The 20,545-nt window shown below is 44.1% G+C and overlaps 3 protein-coding genes across 4 annotated transcripts; 1 reads left to right on the top strand and 2 right to left on the bottom strand.

Annotated features, from left to right (window-relative positions):
• Positions 1–823: 823 nt before the first annotated feature.
• LOC120723989 (transmembrane protein 109-like) lies at positions 824–4,274 on the bottom strand. Of its 2 annotated transcripts, XM_040015873.1 has the most exons (4): positions 3,207–4,274; positions 2,778–2,837; positions 1,762–1,864; positions 824–1,506 (listed from the first exon to the last, which is right to left on the bottom strand). In XM_040015873.1, exons 1-4 carry the CDS (start codon positions 3,408–3,410, stop codon positions 1,151–1,153), a joined length of 723 nt encoding a protein of 240 aa, XP_039871807.1. In that variant the 5' UTR covers positions 3,411–4,274; the 3' UTR covers positions 824–1,150. The 2 variants fall into 2 exon arrangements, with proteins under 2 accessions (XP_039871807.1, XP_039871809.1); XM_040015875.1 differs by lacking the exon at positions 2,778–2,837 and having other exon boundaries at positions 3,207–4,269.
• A 148-nt stretch (positions 4,275–4,422) lies between these two features.
• Positions 4,423–14,035, bottom strand: rnf20 (ring finger protein 20, E3 ubiquitin protein ligase). Its single transcript, XM_040015871.1, has 22 exons — positions 13,899–14,035; positions 13,354–13,534; positions 13,169–13,237; positions 12,960–13,058; positions 12,723–12,870; positions 12,445–12,630; positions 12,214–12,329; positions 11,900–12,046; positions 11,744–11,818; positions 11,536–11,655; positions 11,043–11,222; positions 10,834–10,969; positions 10,616–10,737; positions 10,346–10,502; positions 9,876–10,203; positions 9,156–9,273; positions 8,827–8,976; positions 8,529–8,741; positions 8,144–8,269; positions 7,082–7,222; positions 6,121–6,225; positions 4,423–5,130 (listed from the first exon to the last, which is right to left on the bottom strand). The coding sequence occupies exons 2-22, from the start codon at positions 13,522–13,524 to the stop codon at positions 4,954–4,956; spliced, it is 3,084 nt and encodes a 1,027-aa protein (XP_039871805.1). The 5' UTR covers positions 13,525–13,534; positions 13,899–14,035; the 3' UTR covers positions 4,423–4,953.
• A 3,022-nt stretch (positions 14,036–17,057) lies between these two features.
• On the top strand, positions 17,058–19,951 carry aldob (aldolase b, fructose-bisphosphate). The gene is made up of 9 exons (XM_040016271.1): positions 17,058–17,182; positions 17,846–17,958; positions 18,051–18,262; positions 18,354–18,408; positions 18,514–18,674; positions 18,758–18,841; positions 18,929–19,103; positions 19,202–19,401; positions 19,663–19,951. The coding sequence occupies exons 2-9, from the start codon at positions 17,847–17,849 to the stop codon at positions 19,756–19,758; spliced, it is 1,095 nt and encodes a 364-aa protein (XP_039872205.1). The 5' UTR covers positions 17,058–17,182; position 17,846; the 3' UTR covers positions 19,759–19,951.
• The last annotated feature ends 594 nt before the right edge of the window (positions 19,952–20,545 follow it).

The following is a 20,545-nucleotide window of genomic DNA, read 5'->3' as shown; positions in this document are numbered from 1 at the left end:
TTCTTGCTTTATCCTTTTAATCTTTTAAAAGAAATTCATTGTAGATACATTTAGCTGCAACACTCTATCAGTTTCCTCCTTTTTTCACTGATGTGGTGAGAAAAAAAAAGGTTGATTTCACAATAGAATTGTATCTGGTCTGCTTGGCACTCCACCAAAGAATAGCGTAGGAGGATTTTGACTATTGATGGTGAAGGGGAGCAAGCAGAAGTGATAATTTTGGCACTGAGGTCAGGTTGCTCCATTCCCTTGATGTGGCAGTGGGGGTGGAGATTGGTGGTAAGAACCCAAAGGATTAAAAAGCTTCCAGATGACAGAGCCGTTGGGACGCAGCCTGGCAGATGGGAGTGAAGAGGCATGGCTGTAGCTAATTGAACATAAGTCATCAAATATAAGATGTGTTGCTTGATGCTTGTGCTTATGAAGCCTAATCTAAGATGCCATCAGTGCATGGAAGGTTCTCAATCAGGATAGCTGCCTGATTACGCTGGGTTACGCTGGTCTGGCAGTTGGTCAACCACTTCAGCCCAGACAAAAATATCAGTTGGATTGGCTGCTGTAATGGACTTTCCCTTAGTGATACCAGAAGGTCAAAGATTGTACTTTTGCATCTCAATGGTTCACCATTCATCATTCTTTGATGGTTGACCCCCAGGAATGTGTACCAAAGGAACAGAATACTTTGCTTTTTTGCACAGTGCTTGCAAAGGAAACAACATTTCCATTTAGCTCAGTTGTCACTGTGGAAACTGTGGTCATGGTAAGCAGCTGGCTGAAATGCACACAGAGTTTGCATGACTGAAGCTTTTCTCTTTGAACTGAAAATTTTGTAAAATATTTTATTGTGTTTGAAATGGTGCAACAGACAGGGCAGAAAAGGACTGTTATGATCTCATTTATGGAATTATTTCCTGTATGCACAGTCATTTTTTTTCTTGTGTAGCCTTTCAATACATTTTGTTTGTCATAGTAAACAAGTTTCATGTGGCTTGATTGCAGACGAAAAGAACATTTTTGATTAAAAATCCCAGAGATTACTTTATTACCCATATCTCACACAAATAGGCTGACAGAAATCAGTTACTATTTTTCTTAACTTGCATTGCCATCACCTTTGTCCATCTTAACTCCTGTCTGCCTTTTCTCATCACTACTCCTTTTTCTTACTCTCTACTGCGTTCACTCGGCCCTCCAGGCGCCTCAGTCGATCCTCCACAACAAAAGACTTTTCAGAGCTCGAAGTGAGCAGCGTCAAAAAGACGCATACCAGCACTAAGCCAGCCAGTCGAACTGCCGTGGTGTCTGCGGACGCTTGCTTATCAGTCACTATCAGTCCAAAAAACCAGAGTCCCAAGACAGTTTTGATAATCCAGAAGACCTGCTTTATCGCACCAATCAGCAGACGCAGAACGATGGACAGCAACCAGTAGCCAATGAGGGCCACCAGACCCCACTGGGCGACGGCCGTCACACCCTCTGGAGTGAAGTGGGGCAGTTTCAGTGTAGCTGTGGAGGGAGGAAATCCAGCTTAGCCGTGTTGTTAAAAAGAATAAAGCTTGAAAATACTTTCTGTTACACAGGAAGCAACAAGAGCAAACACTTACAATTAAAAAGGAGTGGCTTACAAATTGCCCGGAGGGAGAGGCAAGTCTGCATATTTTCACTTGCATTTTTTATTGCCATGGATTCAACTTTACGTGAGCGCACACACACACACACACACACACACACACACACATAGGGGCTCATCCTGCTACCCACCATCAAATCCAGTGACTCTGAGGATCTCTGTGACGTAAACAGCGATGACATTCAGGCCGCTGGCAGCTCCTTCGGCCAGGAATCGGATTACCATCTCAAAAAACTGGAGTGGTGTGCAAGGAGGGTGGAGACATGCTTTACATTTGTTATTACACAAGGCCACAATTAAGTAACATGGCATACTGGCCAGACTGAAAACCATGCAGAGAGACGACAGAAGACAATGTGCAGGCAGTGTGATTCATAATGCTGACAGGAGCAGCTGGTACAAACTCACTGATCGCATTCAGCTGGGAACTTTAATAGCCCTTATGAGCGGCATCTTAAGATAGAAGATGTGCTGACTTGGACAAACACCCTCCACCCCCGACTCACAAAACGACACACACACAGAGTAAACAGACACAGTACTGCAAGGTCAAGGGGAGCCCAGCGAGTTGGACGCATATCTAATCTGCACCTGTTGCACTACACAAGGCCACAAACTTAAGAACTTCATGCCAGTGTCTGTGTAACTCATAAACAGGTGTAATAACCTTATATTGGTTTTGATTTCCAAAACTTTTAAGGCTTTCATAACTGTAAAATCGGGCTTATTTACTTATTACACTATTATACCAAAGATTTTGCTCTTTTACACTGATTTTACTGGGAACTATCAGCACAGCGTCCAGATCTTTTGTTTAGCTTAAATCTGAAGTTGCAGAAACAGGCTTTATTTTCAGTTTGACTGCATGCAGGAAGTTAACTCACACATTCAGACACACTAGGTGATTCATGGTGAACTACTAATGCACAATGAGGTTTCCACACACACACACACAAAAGCTCACAAGTAAAGTGAGCCCTTACATGCAAATATCACTGTACTGAAACACACAGCTTCTCTACTCTCAGCGCTATATGGTGTAACACGACATGACACGACATGGGGCTAAACTGAACCAAGTGAGTGGGCTCTGTTTAAGGCACCATGTCAGGGCAGCACGATGGAAACACCCAGGAATGTTGCTTACCATGGCCAATGTACTGACGTTCTCCTGACCAAGCAATGACTCAAGAAACAACACTGCACTCTGAGGGAAAAGGGAGCCACCAGTAGTAGAAGGAGCAGGGAGGCGGAGATGAGCGTGTGGAAGAGTTCGAAGGGGTGAGGAGAAGACAGAAAAATGAGGGCAGAGAAGATGATGGGGGATCAGGAAGGGAGATTATCAAGTTGAAGAGCACATGGAGGGGAATGCGTGTGCAGAGGGTGAAGTGATGGGTGGAGAAAGGTTAAAGAGAAAGGTTGGAGCTTTCAGAATTAGTAATCAGGTACAGTTAAGCACAGAGCGAGAATACTGAGAGAATAGTGAAGTTAGACCACCGCATTTTAACAATTCAAACCCACTTCCTGGTGCAAGGAGGAAAAGAGCGTTATCCCGCGGTGCACCTCCCCTCTTTACCTCAGCAGCTGATCGTATCACGCTGGTTCCCACTAACGACTCCGCGTACCGGTGGATCTCCTGGCAGGTTCCCGTGAAAACGGTACGCAGGGTAACCACCGATGGGCTGTCCGCCTTGGCCTGCTCAGCCCGAGCTTCGGCTCCAGCCCAGGCCACCGTCAAGCCGAGAGCCAACACACAGATAGTAAGAAAAACCCGAGCCATGGCACATCCACTGCGCTCTCAGCCCAGACGCACGGAGTCACTGAAAGGAGGTTTGAGAACAATGTGTGGAAAATGTGCCAAGTGAACGCGCACAGGTTCACGCTGCAGCTCAGAGCAGGTTGAGCAGCTCGTGTTCAGTGGCTCAGACAGAAAATCACAGACTTAAAAATGGCTTCTGTTGGGAGCATTCGCTGACTGCACACCGAGTTTTAAATCAACATGTAGCACCAACAAGCAGAAGGACAGGCAGTAGAAAGCGCACGCTTTTAAAAATAAGACATTCAAGTGTAAAATTTGAAATTCAGATAAAACACAGGTTTAAAAATCCTTTCGGTTTCAGGAGGATATTATTACTATTGGTGTTTAATTATAAACTCTGGCTGCACTGCAAAAAATATCCAATCCTGGAACTCTGCGCTCCCCAAGGACGCTCCAGCTATATTTGGTAAGAAACCGTTAAAGGCTTAGATCCAGCAGCGATAGAGATATGAGATCATCAGTCAAAACGTAACGGAAAGTTACAGTTAAAAATAACAACAAAAAAAACTCCCGCAGTGTATGAATCCAAAAGTGGTTTGTTTCCTGGGCAGATCTGCAAGAAAACGGCCGAAACTCTGTGTGAGCTGGCCACGAGTCTCCTAAAGCCTCTTATTTCAGCTCTGAGCCCCACGGCGATCGAGTTTGGTGCTCCTTTGTCTCTGAACTTGCATCAAAATGCACTTCTGTGATGGATTATGTTGCATAACATTTAAAGAGTGAGAGAGCGAGAGAGAAAAAGCCCTTCTTGCCACCGTTCCCGTTCGGCACTCCCTTCCTTCCAGCGTTTCTAACGACAGTTTCCAGCGTGCAAACACGTCTGGGGCTTCGGGGAGGAGGAGCAGAGGGAGGTATGAGCTCTGCTGAGCGGGGATAAACAGAGATTTGCACACTGGGACTTGTATTTTAATGCTGCAGGATCAAACGTTAAGACTTCACATGGTTTTAATAATAAAAAAACGAAGAAGAAGCGGAACAGTTTTCATGTAATTTTAATAACTAGCAGAACAGCAATTATACAGCACCAAGTCAGCTTGTTTCAGGGCAGCACTGAGCAAAAACAGGCAGTTAAAAAAAAAAGAAAAAAAAAAAAGAAACAATGGCATTCACAGTGTACATACACACCAACATCCACAGCACTGCTGTTTCTCTGATAACTGGTTTAATGGGCTGCTTTCAAATGAGTGCACACAAACAAGCCTCTGTCTGCACCAGCATTAAAAAAAGAAAGTTAATTAGTGGACACTGGATGAGAGAAGCTTCGGTTATTGTTAAAATAAAACAACAACAACAACAAAAAAAACTTCAAAGCATCACTGCGGCCCACACAAAGCTGAAATCATCGACTGTCTCCTCACCAACAATCTCTTGCACATCAGAGTGTAAGGGAAGTACATAATTGGAGGAGGGGGCACGTGAGTGCCGTGCTGAGCCTTTTCCCCAGGCAGTGTCTCTACTCCAGCTCATCTCGCTGACCTGCTTCCTCACGAGTTTAGCTGCGTGGCTTTTAGCCGATGTAGATGCGATGGAAGTCGTTGGCCCCGAAGGCCGCGTTGCATTTGGGGCACTTCCTCTGGCGTGTGTCGTAGCGCGTCTTAACGCACTCGAAGCAGAAGACGTGGAAGCACTTTGTCAGCACAGCATCCTTCACCCGGGAGTTGCAGCACGGACACGTAAGACGTGCCTGTAGAGAGAGAGAGAGAGAAGGAACGGTTTGAACAATGCACTGAAAAAACATTGTTTTTCTCGACTGAATGGTTCCTAATGAGTGGAAGTGAATATCTAGGGCAGGAGTGAAGCCCTCAAACCAGACTTAACACTCAACCACTCTCTTAGAAGAACAGAAATCCTGTAAAGCAGGTGTGTATCACTAAAGACTCAGATCATAATTATATGTACTGCCTCTGGGGAGAAATCTGGACAAATGTGATCACAGGCCTATAGGAATCTGAAATTTGAGCAAGTCTGTTTTCTAACAGATCCACTGAATTCCAGTTGTTCTATTCTGTCCTCATAAAGACTCTGATCACACTCCCAAAAACACACTCAGCTATAACACCTGTCAGTGTATTTGTTTATGGATTTTGCTTGCAGCCATGAGACATTACTTATGTGTAACAGGATCTGCCTGTATTTTTTCCCACAGTTGGTGAGACTGTAGTTTGACCTCAGATGTTTTTCAGCATTAGAATCATAAAGTTATCAATGGTCATCAGATTTAAAGCTGGACTGTTTCAGAGCTAAAGGAGAAACTCTGCCACAAGGTTAGCCTCATTTTGTTTTTATAGTAAATAGGAAGTTATAGCTAGCAATCTGGCAGACTCGTCGGATCACCTTCGTCGAGCGGCCCCAGGCTAGTACCGCTCCTGCAGCTGCAATTTTCGCACCCAACTGCTGTGTTCTGACTGGGGCACCCAACTCCTAAACTTTAGCAGCAATCAATTCATCCCACTCTAAATTACTGTCGCAAGACATCTCCGAAAATATCGAATGTTTTTTCCCCAAAATGTCTAATTCTTGTGAGACTTTGTGTCTTCCCGCATTGTAAAGTGTATATTTGTTTTGTTGACTGTGTGACAGCTGATTGTTTTAAAAAGTTTAAAATGAACAAACACTCTAAACTCAGTGCTGTGACTGAATGAAAACAGTTACCTTCTGCACCACCTAAACCCACCTTATAATCATTTATTTCTTCATTTAGAATATCGTCTCCATTGCTGATTTTCTCGGCTGGCTTCTTGGCCTTCTCAATCTTTCTCCTCAGTTTGGAAATGTCCTCCTGAAAAAAAACACAATGGGGAGATGTAACAGCTGTAAGTGACAGGAGACACTCCCTATATTTTGGGCTCATCTAACAACAGACTTTATGACTATAATAGTCTTATAGCCCTTTTGTACTGACTCGACTCGACTTTTCAGGGGTTTCCATCAGGTCATTTTTAATATCTGCTCTGCTGGGTTCAAAGCAATCTAAGGCGATCCAAAAACGTGACATCAACAGACTGCATGCTGCTGATTGGCCAGTCAGTGGCGTCACTTAAAGAGTCATGAGAGCAACTCTTTCAAAAAACACCGTGTTCAAACCACCGGGTGCAGATGTTTACCCTTGATTTAGCAGCAGGTACACCCTCGCTTCGACGTCCTTCTCTGTTGTGCCGCTTTTTGTCGCAGCTGCGTTGCTATAACAACTCCAAGCACCTTAAGGTGCTACTCGATCGCAATGGAAAACGATCAAAGCCGAGTCGAGTCCCATAGAGTAGAGTAAGTACTCGTGGAAAAGAGACTATTAAGTGGCATTAACAGTCATGTGAGAAGTTTTCACCGTTTCATTGGAGGGGAAACAAAATGGAAATATTGGAATTCTAGAGGAAACAAATCCAATTAGGGATTAGAAAATATGTTGTGTATTTTGAGAAAAAGTCATCTCGAAAGTCTTATGACAGAAAATTTAATTGTTTTAAATCCAATTTAGATTTATGGTACAATCTGATACAGGAGAGCTGTGGAGGATCAACATGTAGGGCTGTTTTCAGCAGTATAGTTAAAATTGCTTTAAAGTCTGTAATCCCAGTGCATATGATTATGTGACGGCATTTCAAACTGCCGTGTTTACTGAAAGTTGGTTATTTGCGTACCTGTGCTCGTCGCGCATTGAAGGACTCCTTTTCCCTGGAGATGCTGTTCTCAACGACCTCCTCTCTGACCAGCTTGAGCCTCTGCTGAACCTGCTCCAGCTGAGTTCGCACCTCCTCCGAAAGCAAAGCCGACTCCTGAGCCTGAAGGAGGATGAGAGCTGTCAGTGGGGAAATTCTAATCCCATGCACTCCACTGTGCACACACAGTACAGCATGTGAAAGTGATTTTAGTTATTAATTACTTTAACTATGTACATCTAAATAGCATTAAAGCTTAAATTCCTTAATAGGAGCTCATTTTGTAGCTCTGATTCTGCCCTCTTAGGGAAATTTGATTTACAGCATAGTCACAGGGCATTTTATCACATTATTTAAGCTTTACATATGATCAAGCACAATGTAAAGGCACTTTCTAGTGAGCTGAACCGGCTCTCCAGTGAAAGATGTATTGTTTGAAGCCTGCAGCTAAAAATCAATAGACAAGATTTGACTGCTCACAACAGTTTAGGAAGAAATCAAGCATTGGTGTGTTCTCCTCCTCCCCGTTACGTAGGAGGGCAACGCCTACATCAGTATCATCTGAGTGCTCGATATCATTTAGGATGAGCTGGTATATGAAATAAACAATAAAGATCATAAAATTTCCAGGGGGCAAATGTGCGCGGGGGTTCGTCAGGAAGTGATATGCCAGTTTTGATGTCAGCAGTGCCTCCACTCTCCAGCACACTGAGCAGATAAACCACAGAGGGTCTATAAGGTGCTGATTGCTGATCCATTTAAACACTGTGCAACTGTTGTTTGTTAAAAGTTGTTTCGCTGTAAGGCTCTAGGATTTTTTGGCACATCTTGAGAAGGTACCAAGGCAACATAACAATCTCAAAAACTGACTGCTCAGCTCAACAGGCTGGGCCTCCGATGGACTTCTGTTTCCTTCGAGGTCAGGTCAGACGAAAAGGCATCACAGTGAGTAGCCATTCGGAGTGGTTGCCATCCCTGGACAAGCAGGTTTTCTCCTGCCCTTCACCTCGGCTTTTATCCCCTTCATACGGAACAATATGTTACCTTGCGTTTATTCATGTCCAGGGCTTGTGTTCGAAGTGCCAGCTCCCTCTCAGCAGTGTTGATGGTGCCCTGCAGGAGGCGCTCCTTCTCCTCAAGCTTCCTCACCACCTGCAGCTGGGCATCGACCTGTAAGGTACAGCGCAAACAACGATTTCAAGAAATCCCTTTTATTTAAAAAAAAAAGAAAAAAAAGAAAAAAGAACAAAGCAGGAAACTGTTCAGCAGAAACAGTTTTTACCATGTTTGTTACAAACCACTATGATGCACAGTGCATTAAAAGAAAGTAATTAACTATATTCAATTACTAATTAGCAATTAATCTATGCATGATGAACCAGCGTGGTGGGGGGGCGCACATGGGTGCTGCAGTCGCCTTGTGCTTCACCTGAGTTTTTAAAGTAAGTAGCTGGTCGGCGAGCTCCTCCTTCTCCTCTTTCAGCAGCTTGTGGATCTGGTTGGACTTGATTCGCTCGCTCATCAGCTTGAAGTTGGCGTCGTCTTTTTCTCTGAGCTGCTGCATCAGGCGGATGTTCTGTTCCTGCATGTCCTCAAAAGCCTGGCCCGTCACGTCCATCTCGCTCAGCAGAGCGTCTTCCTCCTACAGGAGGAGGCGAGAGTGTTGGAAGAAAAGAACAAAGCAGAGAGGTATTTAAGAGTAAAAACTAAATTATGAGGTCCCGCACCTGTTTAGCTATGGACAGCTTCTTGTTGAGGATGTCGATCTGCTCCTCCACAGAACGGATCTTCCTCAGAGCCTCTTCATCAGCCATTTTCTTGCCTTCCCTCCTCTCCCTCTCCTCCAGCTCCCTCAGCCTCTGCCGCAGCTCCTCTGCCTGAAACCAGGACATTTATACGGGAAGCCCAAAGCACATTACTACCTGCTTCCATCCATCCATGTAAAAAAAAATACATAAAAATCAAGCCAGAAACGTCTTAGTGGACCAAACAGATTCACTTCCACTACTTTGCCGATCATGTTAACAAAACGTCTGCATTGTGCAGCGCTGATCACCTCAGACTTGGTCTTCTTCTCTGCAGCCATGAGCTGGACCTTGTCCCTCTGCTCCTTGGGTGCTGAGCGGTACATGTCCAACAGCAGCTTCATCTCCCGCTGGGACTCCTGGGCTTTCCTGCACAACCACAGTGAGAATCTTTAACAAAACTATCACCTAAACGAACACGCAACACACAGTCAAAGGAGTTTCTCAAACTATGCTAGCTCCATATACAACAAAAAGACCGTTCACCCATGTTTTACATGTCAACATTCTTTGTTTACCTGCTGTATAATGAAGAGCTCATTATTTAGTGAGTGCTACTGCTGTTGATTCAAAGAATCACATGACGTTTGCAGCCTGAAGCTGACCCGCAGAACAAAAGATCCACAACAACAATGAAAGTAAACATGTTTCCACCGTACTCTGACAACTGTGACATATGAAGCATACATATAATACTATAATATGAAAATATGAACACAAAGGTGTAACACTGAAATCAAGCCCTCCAAAATCAGATTGAGGAAACAAAAAATATGATAATGGACTGTTTGAGTACTTACAGTTTACAATATTTTTCCAGTTTCCAAATTCTTGGTCATATGTCTCTTTATAATGTATAATTTTAATTTATGTGTGTGCAAAAAAAAAAAAAAGCAGAAAAAATCCTGCATGGATGAATAATCTCTGACACAGCTTAAAATAAATAAATAAAAATCACTAATGTATCTTACTTGAGTTCTGTGCGGACGATCTTCAGCTGCTCCATCTCCTTCCTCTTTGACCCTCCAACCATAGAGAGACGCTCCCCGGCCAACTCCTCTGCCTGGCTGCTGCTCCCTGGTTTCTCCTTCTCTTCCTTTATCATGCTGCTGCTACTGCTGCTGCTGCTCCCGCTGCTCCGGGTCGGCCTCTCCCTCTCCTTTTCCCTCTCTCTCTCTTTTTCCTCCTTCTTTATAATGTCCTTCTCTTTCTTTTCTTCCTTCTCTTTCTTCTCCTCCTTCTCCTCTTCCTTTATAGTTGCCTCGAGCTCTATACCAGACTCTGTTTTCACTGAGGCACCTGTAGAAAGACGATGCGAGAAAGCCATGGAGGAATTGTAAACTGGGACAGGCTAATTAGCGAAAAAATAAAAAGCTATCTAAAATAAAGCTACATAAAATGAGATCATCTTTTAGAATTAGTTAGCTAAGCTGGGAGTTACCTGTGCTGCTGGGTGTGGAGGAGCCGTTGTCAGGCTCCGTCTTGACCACAGGTTCCCCAGAAACAGCTAGCGTTGATGGAGAAGTCGTATCCTCCTTCACATCCATCTCTGTGCTGGACTGAGATTGGAGGGGGGCGTTGCCCTTTGAAGCGCGAACCTATGAGGGTAACAGATTGTGCCATCATGTTCTGCTTCACTTCACACAAAAGATGTGACTGTGAAAGCACGCCATCGTTGTTTCATTTCTCTTCTTGCCGCCATCTCACTTACCTGGTTGAGCTCAGCCTGCGCTTCTCTAAGTCTCAACTTGTATTTCACCACCTCTCCCTTCATCTGTTGGTTGTGAGTTTGCAACGTGCTGATCAGGTGTCGCATCTCCCTATTAATGGGACCTGAATGAAGTAAGAGGAAGTCGAGGGTGAAGGTTTTGGTTCAAATACAAATAATGCATCTCATTCACTTTTAATGTCAAAACTTCCATCAGTTACCTGCTTGCTCATTGGCAGCAAGAGTCTGCTCAAATTCGATGCGCAGCATCTCATACTCTTTCCTGACCTGCGCCAGTGTGTCCTCCAACTGAAACACCTCTGTGCGCACCTTCCTCTGCAGAGTCACCTCATCATTCTGCACACAGAGAAGATGAGAGTAAGACGAGGTGTGACGAAGACAAACGAAACCGCCCAAACACACAACCTACCTCCATGTGCTCGAGCTGTCGTAGCCGTGCCGTCCTCGTGGTGTTGAGTCGAGCGCGTGTCTCGTCTAACTGAGCCTTGAGGATCAGAGACTCGTTGTAGAGCACAGAAAACTGTGACTGCAGACAGCGATACTCTGCGGTTTCTTTCACCAAGCTTTCAGCTCGGTTCAGCAGCTCCGTCTGAGCAAAACAGAGGTAATGAGAAAAGTCAACAAAACGGAGAGAAAAATATTAGCTGCTGAATAATTTCCATCACATTTTTGAGGTTCATCAGAAAGACTCTGGTGTAAAAACTGACTTCACCTCCTCACATTTCTGTTACACTCATGTGAATCCACTCGTTTTTAATTAGCTTCCAGTAAAAAGCATTTTTTACTCGATGGTAAATTAGCAGCTTAGTTGTTTGGTTTCATGAAAGTGGACTTTAAAAGTGCTCATAAATCACAAGCGACTAAAACGAATGTCAAAGCAATGCTGCGTTCAGTGCGAGCACCTTCATGCTGCCGTTCTCCTGCTGAACATTTTGCAGGTCTTGCTCGAGCTTCTGCAACTCGATGAGACGATTTTCCGCCAGCTCTCTGTTCTCCTCCAGCTCACTGTTCATCTCCTCAAACTGTGTCAAGGAAAAGTACAAAAATGCTCACGCTATAGTTTTTTTGCTGTCCAAAAAGCTGCTCTTTAACTTTAAAAGGAAATCCTACCTTTCTCTTGTTAATAGTGATGGTCCCACACACACTGCTGGCCTCTCCACACACTTTGTAGCCTTTGCTGTTTACCTGGAGTACACAGGAAGTGTTACAACATACAAATAATCTCCTGACATTTCCCTGCTTCTAATCAGCCTGCGCTATCCTCACCCTCTCCAGTATCTCGCTCAAGTGTGCGTTCAGTCTGTTTTCCCGCCGGCGGATCTTCTCCATGTCCCACTGCAACTCCTCGATCAAAGCCTGCACCTCGCTGACGCGCTGGTCGGCCTTGTTAGCCGCTCGTGCCAGAAGCCGGGACTAAGCGACACAGAATAAAACCCAAAGAATTAACTACTGAGAAAAAAAAAATCAAGTCTTTATGACCAAATCATTCAAGAAGTTTATATTATCTTCAAAACAAATGTTAAAAAGTGTAAAAGTTAGTTGGATCTGAGGATTAATCCAGTTCAAGACGCAGTTCATACCTCGCTCGTCATGTGTGTGTACTTCTGTTTGAGGTCCTCCGTCAGCTGTTGAAGCCGCTCGTTTTCACTGGTCAGGAGAGTGTTCAGTTTGGATGCTACCACCCACAGACTGCCCCCTGGAATGAAAAGCAACAGCATCACATTTAAAGAAAACCTGATGCACGCACATTTAATCTCATTGTCTCACTGAAAAACTCTCTTCACAGAAAACGTCAAAACATTGAATCTCACCAGCTCCAGAGTCCAACTCAGCCTTGAGCTGAGCCACGGTGCTTTTCAGAGATTCATAGATCTCCAGCACACGGGTAGCCTGCTTCTGGCTAGACTCCACCCTCTCCTGAAGCTCTGCCTCCATCTCCTCACTGCTGCTGCTAGCCAGCGTGGCCAGGAAGGAGTTGTTCGTCTCTCCTTGGTGGCCTGGATTACAGCCACATAACAGATTCCGTTTTTGGGTTTTTTTAACGTCACTGCTTTCAAAGTGATGATTCGTTGGTAAGTTCTGTTCTTACCTCGGTCCTTGGCTCTCTCCTGGTTGGAGTCGCCATCGGGTTCTGGAGTTTCTGGCTTCAGGCTCCGCCCCTCACCCGTTGGAGATTTCTCAGGCTCACTGCTTGCTTGGTCGTAACGCCTGATGATCAGCCGAATGTTTTCATCAAACTGAAAGAGACCAAAGAGCATAATATTTGGAATTTTACATCTTCATACAGAAGATATTTGTTAATGATCATTTTTGACAGAGGGGTCACCTGGTTCCAGTATCTGTTCAGGATCAGAAGACTGGCATCATCTGTTGCTTGCCGGGTCTCCAATCTCTCAATTCGCTCTCGAAGTTCATCCTCAATCACCTGCACGCAACAAGATAACAGATCAAAAGCTTTTAGATTAACAAGACAAGAAACAAGTGCAGCTTCTACAGTCTGATGAGTTAGAAAACAACACCGGGGAATGAATTTACCTGTCTTTGATCGAGAGATTCTCCCAACTTTCTGTTCTTAGTCTGGAGAGCTTTGATGTCTTGTTCTTCCTAAAAAAGATTTGATTGAAACATGACTGCACAAGGAAGAAAACTTATCCACAATACGAGAAGACGGTTGCTAATAGATATATTAAGGGTAGAGTGGATAATAGATGAGGACTCACAGAGTTGGACACCCCTCCCAGTTTAATGACAGTCTCCACCGCGGTGCTCCCTCCGGCCGCGGCGCTGACTCCGGCACCTCCGTCCTCTCCTTCACGCTCCCTGCGCTTCTCTGGCGGCGCACCGGAGGACGAAGGGCCGCTGGGGTCGGCAGGACGCTTTTGCCCCGACATCGTCGGACTCCTGAAACAAATACAGGAATAAAAAAATTCTCATTCTAACCGAAGGAAACTGTGTGTCTCAAATGAAAGTAACTGGGTAAACGACAAAGCCAGCTAGATCAAATGATATCAGGTAACTCTCTCAGTGCTTATTCTGATACTATATCGCCCAAAGAGATGGGAGGAGGAAAGAAACAAACCCAAATGACCTCGTAACATTTCAATTCACCAACAGTCTGATTAAATGAGTGACTGTAAGGTTAGGAGAACGTTAGCCATTTGCTAACGCCAGCTTTAAATGCCGATCAACTTCATTCTGATCCCGTACTTTGGTGCAACTACTCTGTAATACTGTCAACAACAGCTACAGCTAACAGAAACCTTACCGCTTTTAACGTTAAGACTTTTAAGCTATTAACTGAATCTGTCTGTGGATGTTGATGTTGCGGCTCCCTGGCTCTCGGAAACGGAAGTTTCCACAGTCATGATGGATTAAAGCTAACTTGGCAGTGCGCCCCCTGCTGCCACGGAGGGCACAAATTCACCAAAGGGACGCGTCCGGCTTCTTCTTCTTTCTCTTCTTTGTGCTTATTGGCGGATGACAAACAACGAACTGGTGCATTGCCGCCACCAATTGGTATGGAGTGTGAACCGAATCCTCACTAAAGTATTCGATCCTATCATGCAAATTTTAATTAAAAATCGTCTGATAACTTTCTAAGTAAATCAATGAAATCCAATTTTATAAAACCATCGCCCTTTCTTTTTGCCATCTCTCCGTCATTTTCTGTTTTAATATATTTTTTATTTCTTTCTTCTTTTTTTTTCTTTTCTTTTCTTTTTTTTTTTTACCAAAGCTGATAATTAACTCCACTAATCCTTTTCCAGTGGCCTCATTTTCAGCATTATCTGCCACTTCATTTCCCCTGACATCATAACGTGCTGATATCCATAAAAAGTTCATTAATAGTCCCGTCATCCTTATTCTGTATAGTGTTTGTTGGATTTCTATTGGGATGTATGTATGTGTTGACCCAGGGTGAGATCTAAAACCTGCAGAGCACGGGCCCTCGAGGCCTGGAGCTTGTTCCGCCGCCTGCTCGCCTGCCTGTTCTTTTGGAGTTTGTCATCCCGGATCTATGACGGAGATTTACCTCGCCTCTGGCTGTGATCACCGCCCGCGTCTGTATTTTCTGTGTATCAAGTCACTCCAGTGCGCCACCCATCCTCCTGCTCTGTTTCATTCCCTCTCGGTCCTCGCTCGTTTACCCGATCACTGTAAATAGCCCCTTCCCTTGTAAATATCCCCTATAACTGTAAATAAAACAACATTCAGCGCAACCCCCGAGCCTGTGTGTGTTTTTGCTACTGAGTCCACCCGTTAGAGTCACCCAACACCAATATCTCACCCTATACCTAGCAACCTCTTCTGCCACACCAAGCATCTGCATGTCCTCCTTCACTACATCCATTAATCCTCTCTGTAGTCTCCCCTCTTATCGTTCTGCCTGGCAACTCCATATTAAGCATCTTTTGTCCAATAAGATGCACATGTCCAAACTGCTCAATCTTGACTGTCCCTTTCTCCCTCTGATACACTCGTTTCTAATGTTGGTCCTCCTGGTGACTCCCAAAGGGAATTGTAAGATCTTCAGCTTGGCCTCCTTTATTTTTGTTAGTGCCATCAACTTCAAACCATACAGCATAGCAGGTCTCATCTTGTAAATCTGCGAACTCTCCTTCACCACACTTGTAGACTGTCTGATACTCTACAGTCAAAAATTATCAAATAAAACGTCATACATGTTGCACAATTGCCCATAAGCCAATCACTATTAACTGATTTGATCTGATTAAAATTCATTCGAAATGTTTAATTTCACGAGCAAATTTAATAGCAGCGAGAGTGAAAGGGAACATTTACGAGATAGTGATGAGCTTGCCATGATGTATGATTTGGAGATGATGGACCAGACAGAAAAGACAGGAGGCTGAGCTGGAGAGTTGAAAATGAGTTGAAGATGTTCAGATTTTCAGTGGGATGGAGGAAAAAACAAAGCATGGATGGAGAAATTAAAGCGAGGGCTCAGGTTGCGCAGTTTTGAGATGAATGTAGAGAGGCATGGCTGGTGGATGCTTTGGACATGCAGAGAAGAGGGATAGTGGACATACTGGACAAAGGATGTTGAAGATGGAGTTGTCGGGGAGAAGGGAAATAAGAAGACCATGGAGAACATTCATGTCTGTAATGAGAAGGTTGGTGTCATAGAAGGGATGGTGTGAGACAAACTTACTACAAAAGGTAGGGGAAGATGTTTAATTATCACTGAACAGACAAAAATGACACCCAGATTTCTGAGCCAAGACGTGCTGAATAATTTCTGCAATCAAATGGTTATTAATACATAACTCATGCATTAATGTGCAAGTTCCCAAATGTTATAACACAAATTGAGACTGCTCTGTGTCTTTCTAAAGCAGAATTGATACTGGAGTCATTACCAAGCAGTCAAAGGGTAACAACCAAAGGGTAATTTCTCCTGTCCAATATTTTTCATTAATGTTATGCGAGATAAGCAGTGTTATCTATAATAGACATGCATGTATGTGATGATCCTGTGTATAATAGGTAAAATTGGATTCGTGAACAAAGAATGATCTCGATCAGAGATATCAAAGGGCAAATTGCTCATGGTGCAGAGTCCGGATTGTGTAAAAACTGGCTTGTAGTTAATCCTGAGTTTAAAATCCATTCCAGCCATGAGTTCAAATACAGCTATCTGATGAGGTCACCTATTGCCTGGTGGTCACAAGAAACTCCCCCAACACAAAAGCTTTTTGGAACATTTTCAGCAGCTGATAAGGAAACTGTCTATCCATGACGTGATTATCACGCACTGTGACGCACTTGGCACATGTACGTGACTTTTAATGAAAGAAACTGAATATTACTTGTTTCCAAACCTCAAACTAAAACACGATGAGATAAATCGAGCAGAATTAAAAGAAAAAGGACGTGGAGGTGCACCAGTGGTCTCTGCGTGTAATAATATAAAAACTCTCCACAATATGAGATGTGGCTTTTATGACACACACACACACACACACACCTCTCTTCAGACATAAACGTGCAGAAATGTAGAAATTCGACGCAAAAAAAAAGAACTGAAGAGTTCATCGAATGCTTTTGCGACTCACATTTTCACCAGGAAATACAAAAACAAACCTGAAATGCAACATTGCAGCCAGCGGCTCGCATTACATTTCAGCATCTGTCAGTGTGCAGCTCTGTGAGCAGAGACAGAGGGGCCCCTCTCTTGATCATGTGATGAGTGCATGCCGGTGCGTGCATACATGCAGACCTCGATTTTTATTACACACATCGCTCCCCTGTTGTTTTCCACTTACCCGATAAGAACATAGTGCATTGGTAGCAAAGTCATCATAAAAAATGACCGCCCCCGTGTGGGCCTAAACGGGCCAATTGCAGTTATCCGGGTTACACACGCCCCGCCACATCACGAGCACCTCCTACTCCGTGGAGCCGGACAGCCTTTAAATGCCCCCTTTCATCCACTTTTCGTGTTGTGTGTCAGTGTCGTTGCTGCTTTGGGTCTGTAGAGGCTTATCTGCCACGTCGGTTGTCGTCGCTGTTTAACAAAACTGTCAAGTAAGACTAGTTGTTTTGTTTTACTCTTGCACACTTGCGATATTGCAGATTGTCATAAATTGCAGACTAGAATTTTTGGTTGGATTAGTAAGCCTCTGCGGGTTTACTGATTGAAGTAGCAAGTTTTAATGTGTTATAATTTGTGTGTGAACACGGTACACGGTTCATTTAGGAAGTTCACTTTCCTTTGGATCATACATTAGAGGCTATTTTACTTTGAAAGGCTTGGCAAACATAAACCTGTTTTCTGCAGATGGCCGTCAGAGCGCATGCTTGGATGTGCGCAAATATTTGAAAAGCGCCTAAGTTCAGCCTGTCTTTTACGATCGCTTACTTTATTCTTTGCAAGCGATGTTCTTGATTATTGGCTATGACATGGGCCTGTTTAATGCATTATTTGCTGACAGCACTGCAAAAACTTCTAGACCAAAACTGCGGGTGAACTTTGAACACATGTTGCACAATGAAAGGGAGCAGTTGTGTTTTGTAGGCCAAAGTTCAACCCTTCAAGCCAAATTTTTAACCTTGGATGTGTTGAAGGAGAACAGAATGTTGTTGGATTTTGTGTCAGATGGAAAACAAGATTAAATCTTCCTCATACCACTAATGGTTGAAGACTTTCCAAACACCTGCCAAAAAAACCTGTGTTGTTCTTTCTCTTAGGATGACTCATCCGTTCCCATCCCTTTCTCCGGAGCAGAAGAGGGAGCTCTCTGACATTGCTCAGAGGATCGTGGCTCCAGGAAAGGGAATCCTGGCTGCAGATGAATCAACAGGTGAGCCACCCTTTTATTTAATACTCAGTGCTGAGAGGTAAATGCTGTGCATGCAGGTGAAATTATTTTCTGTGTTGTGTTTCTCTTTAAAGGCACCATGGCGAAGCGGCTCCAGAAAATCAACGTGGAGAACACCGAGGAGAACCGCCGCAGCTTCCGTGACATCCTCTTCTCCTCTGATGCCTCCTTCTCAAACTGTGTGGGTGGCATCATCTTCTTCCACGAGACACTCTACCAGAAGTCAGACAGTGGGAAGCTGTTCCCCCAGCTCGTCAAGGAAAAGGGCATTGTTGTTGGCATCAAAGTAAGGAGCAAGCAGTGGTCTGACCCTTTGAATCTCAGAGATAAAGATTTTTTTTAGAATTTGCTGACATGTTTGCATTTTCTTGCTTTAGGTGGACAAAGGCACAGCTGGTCTGATGGGAACAGATGGAGAGACCACCACACAAGGTAACGCGGATTCAACACCTTGTGCATTTCTCTGCAAATCTCATCACAATGATGCAGAATAAGCCTTTCAAAGACGGGGTTGCTAATGTTCTTTGGCTTCTCTAGGACTTGATGGCCTCTCAGAGCGCTGTGCCCAGTACAAAAAGGACGGCTGTGACTTTGCCAAGTGGAGGTGTGTGCTCAAGATCTCAGATGGCTGCCCATCAGCTCTTGCCATTGCAGAGAACGCCAATGTCCTCGCCAGATATGCCAGTATCTGCCAACAGGTGCGTGTATAGCAAATTGCTCTACATAAAAGGCTGACAAATTGGGTAAATTCTAGTCATTCATTTGAACTTGTATTCACCAGAATGGCCTTGTGCCCATTGTGGAGCCAGAGATCCTGCCTGATGGAGACCATGACCTTCAGCGTTGCCAGTACGCCACAGAAAAGGTAAGCAAGACCACCAGCAGCAAAGGATATTCCCAGTACATAAGATGGGAAGGATGTCTAGTAATAAATCTGCCGGGTCATCTTTAGGTCCTGGCTGCAGTGTACAAGGCTCTGTCTGACCACCATGTGTACCTGGAGGGCACTCTGCTGAAGCCCAACATGGTCACTGCTGGACACTCCTGCACTAAGAAGTACACCCCTCAGGAAGTTGCCATGGCTACAGTGACTGCTCTGAGGCGGACCGTGCCTGCCTCAGTGCCTGGTAAGTGGCATGAGGACAGCTTTTACATTACAGTTAAGGAAGGTGCAGAGCAGTTCATTTGATTATGAGTATGACACTATTTTTCTGTTTCTTTAAAGGCATCTGCTTCCTGTCCGGAGGGCAGAGTGAAGAGGAGGCCTCCGTCAACCTGAACGCCATCAATCAGGTGCCTCTGCACCGTCCCTGGAAGCTGACCTTCTCTTACGGTCGTGCACTCCAGGCTTCTGCTCTTGCTGCCTGGAAGGGCAAAGCTGAAAACAAGGCAGCCACACAGCAAACTTTCATCACCAGAGCCAAGGTCAATGAGTAGTACTGATCCTCAGTAGATACTATTAACGAGTGTTATCAATTTGCTGAGGACTGTTTACTGAACTGGCTGTCAAATAATGCTTATCTTGCATTGCCCAACTTTACACTGTCTAGTAAATGATTGTTGTTGGTTTCCCCCCCCGTTCTATTTAGTCTTACGCTAATGTGACACAAGTAACTTGGCTGATAATTAACTTTCCAATTTGACTTTGTCCTGTCTTTTTTTCCTCCCCTCTGCTCTTCCCCCCAGATCAATGGCCTGGCTTCCAAAGGAGAGTACAAGCCCACCGGTGCAGCTGGCCAGGCCTCCACACAGTCTCTGTACACTGCCAGCTATGTATATTAAATACTGTGACACTAAACCAAGAAAAACAAATCAAGAATTGCACATGGACCAAATATAACTACAAGAAAATCTCCTGCTGGGTGCCCATCCTCCCTGCACTACCAACACCAGGGGGAGACTTCTGTCAAAATGTTCAACTACTGTTTGTCTACTTAATGAAATCTCTCAAAATAAAAGACCAAAATGTTTTTGATATCAGTGTCTTCATGAGTTGTATCCACCACTGATGGAGTAAATTCCTTGCACATATATATTAGAAAACCTACTCCTGTTTCTTAATACATAAAGTTTAATGTGCTACTACAGAAAACACTGGGGCACCTGCGATGTTGATTGGGGATAAAATCAAAGGTTTAAACATTTAAGTGCAGAATACAAAGCAAAGTTTAGTGATAGTCAAAGACAAATAAGACACTGTTAACAATGCAGATACAATTAGATGCAAAATCTTGGACATCTCTGAAAAGATGACACGCATAATAGATTTTCAAAATTACCAAAGGTCTGATGAAGATATTAACAATAAAGTGTTTTTAATAAGTATGGTTTTTTTATTTTTTAAAAAACCCCAAAACTTTTATAGTTTATACCCATCCCAGGTACCATCCTGAATTTTGGCATTTACAGCCAAGTTGTGTGACTAACAAATGCTAGGTAGCCCAGATGTTGTCCAACATATACGGTATGACATCTGGCCTTGTTCAACACATTCAGTCGATGTGTACGGTTGCCAGGCAGATTGGTTATCTTCTTGAAAAAGTTCTTCTAAGATAGTTTTTTTTCCTTT

This window comes from Simochromis diagramma, unplaced genomic scaffold (assembly GCF_900408965.1).
Source record: "Simochromis diagramma unplaced genomic scaffold, fSimDia1.1 OVJJ01000685.1, whole genome shotgun sequence".
NCBI classification, from domain to species: Eukaryota; Metazoa; Chordata; class Actinopteri; order Cichliformes; family Cichlidae; genus Simochromis; species Simochromis diagramma.
This window is presented reverse-complemented; position numbering and strand designations above follow the sequence as displayed.

Coding starts and splice junctions, on each gene's coding strand:
- LOC120723989 (XM_040015873.1), bottom strand. CDS start 3,410: ATGGCTCGGGTTTTTCTTACTATCTGTGTGTTGGCTCTCGGCTTGACG. Junction 1,865..2,777: donor ACGTCAGTACATTGGCCATG/GTAAGCAACATT, acceptor ACACCACTCCAG/TTTTTTGAGATGGTAATCCG. Junction 1,507..1,761: donor CAGAGTCACTGGATTTGATG/GTGGGTAGCAGG, acceptor CTCCCTCCACAG/CTACACTGAAACTGCCCCAC.
- rnf20 (XM_040015871.1), bottom strand. CDS start 13,524: ATGTCGGGGCAAAAGCGTCCTGCCGACCCCAGCGGCCCTTCGTCCTCC. Junction 11,656..11,743: donor TCACTATTAACAAGAGAAAG/GTAGGATTTCCT, acceptor TCCTTGACACAG/TTTGAGGAGATGAACAGTGA. Junction 11,223..11,535: donor AGGAGAACGGCAGCATGAAG/GTGCTCGCACTG, acceptor TGTTTTGCTCAG/ACGGAGCTGCTGAACCGAGC.
- aldob (XM_040016271.1), top strand. CDS start 17,847: ATGACTCATCCGTTCCCATCCCTTTCTCCGGAGCAGAAGAGGGAGCTC. Junction 18,675..18,757: donor ATGCCAGTATCTGCCAACAG/GTGCGTGTATAG, acceptor TGTATTCACCAG/AATGGCCTTGTGCCCATTGT. Junction 19,402..19,662: donor CTTTCATCACCAGAGCCAAG/GTCAATGAGTAG, acceptor TCTTCCCCCCAG/ATCAATGGCCTGGCTTCCAA.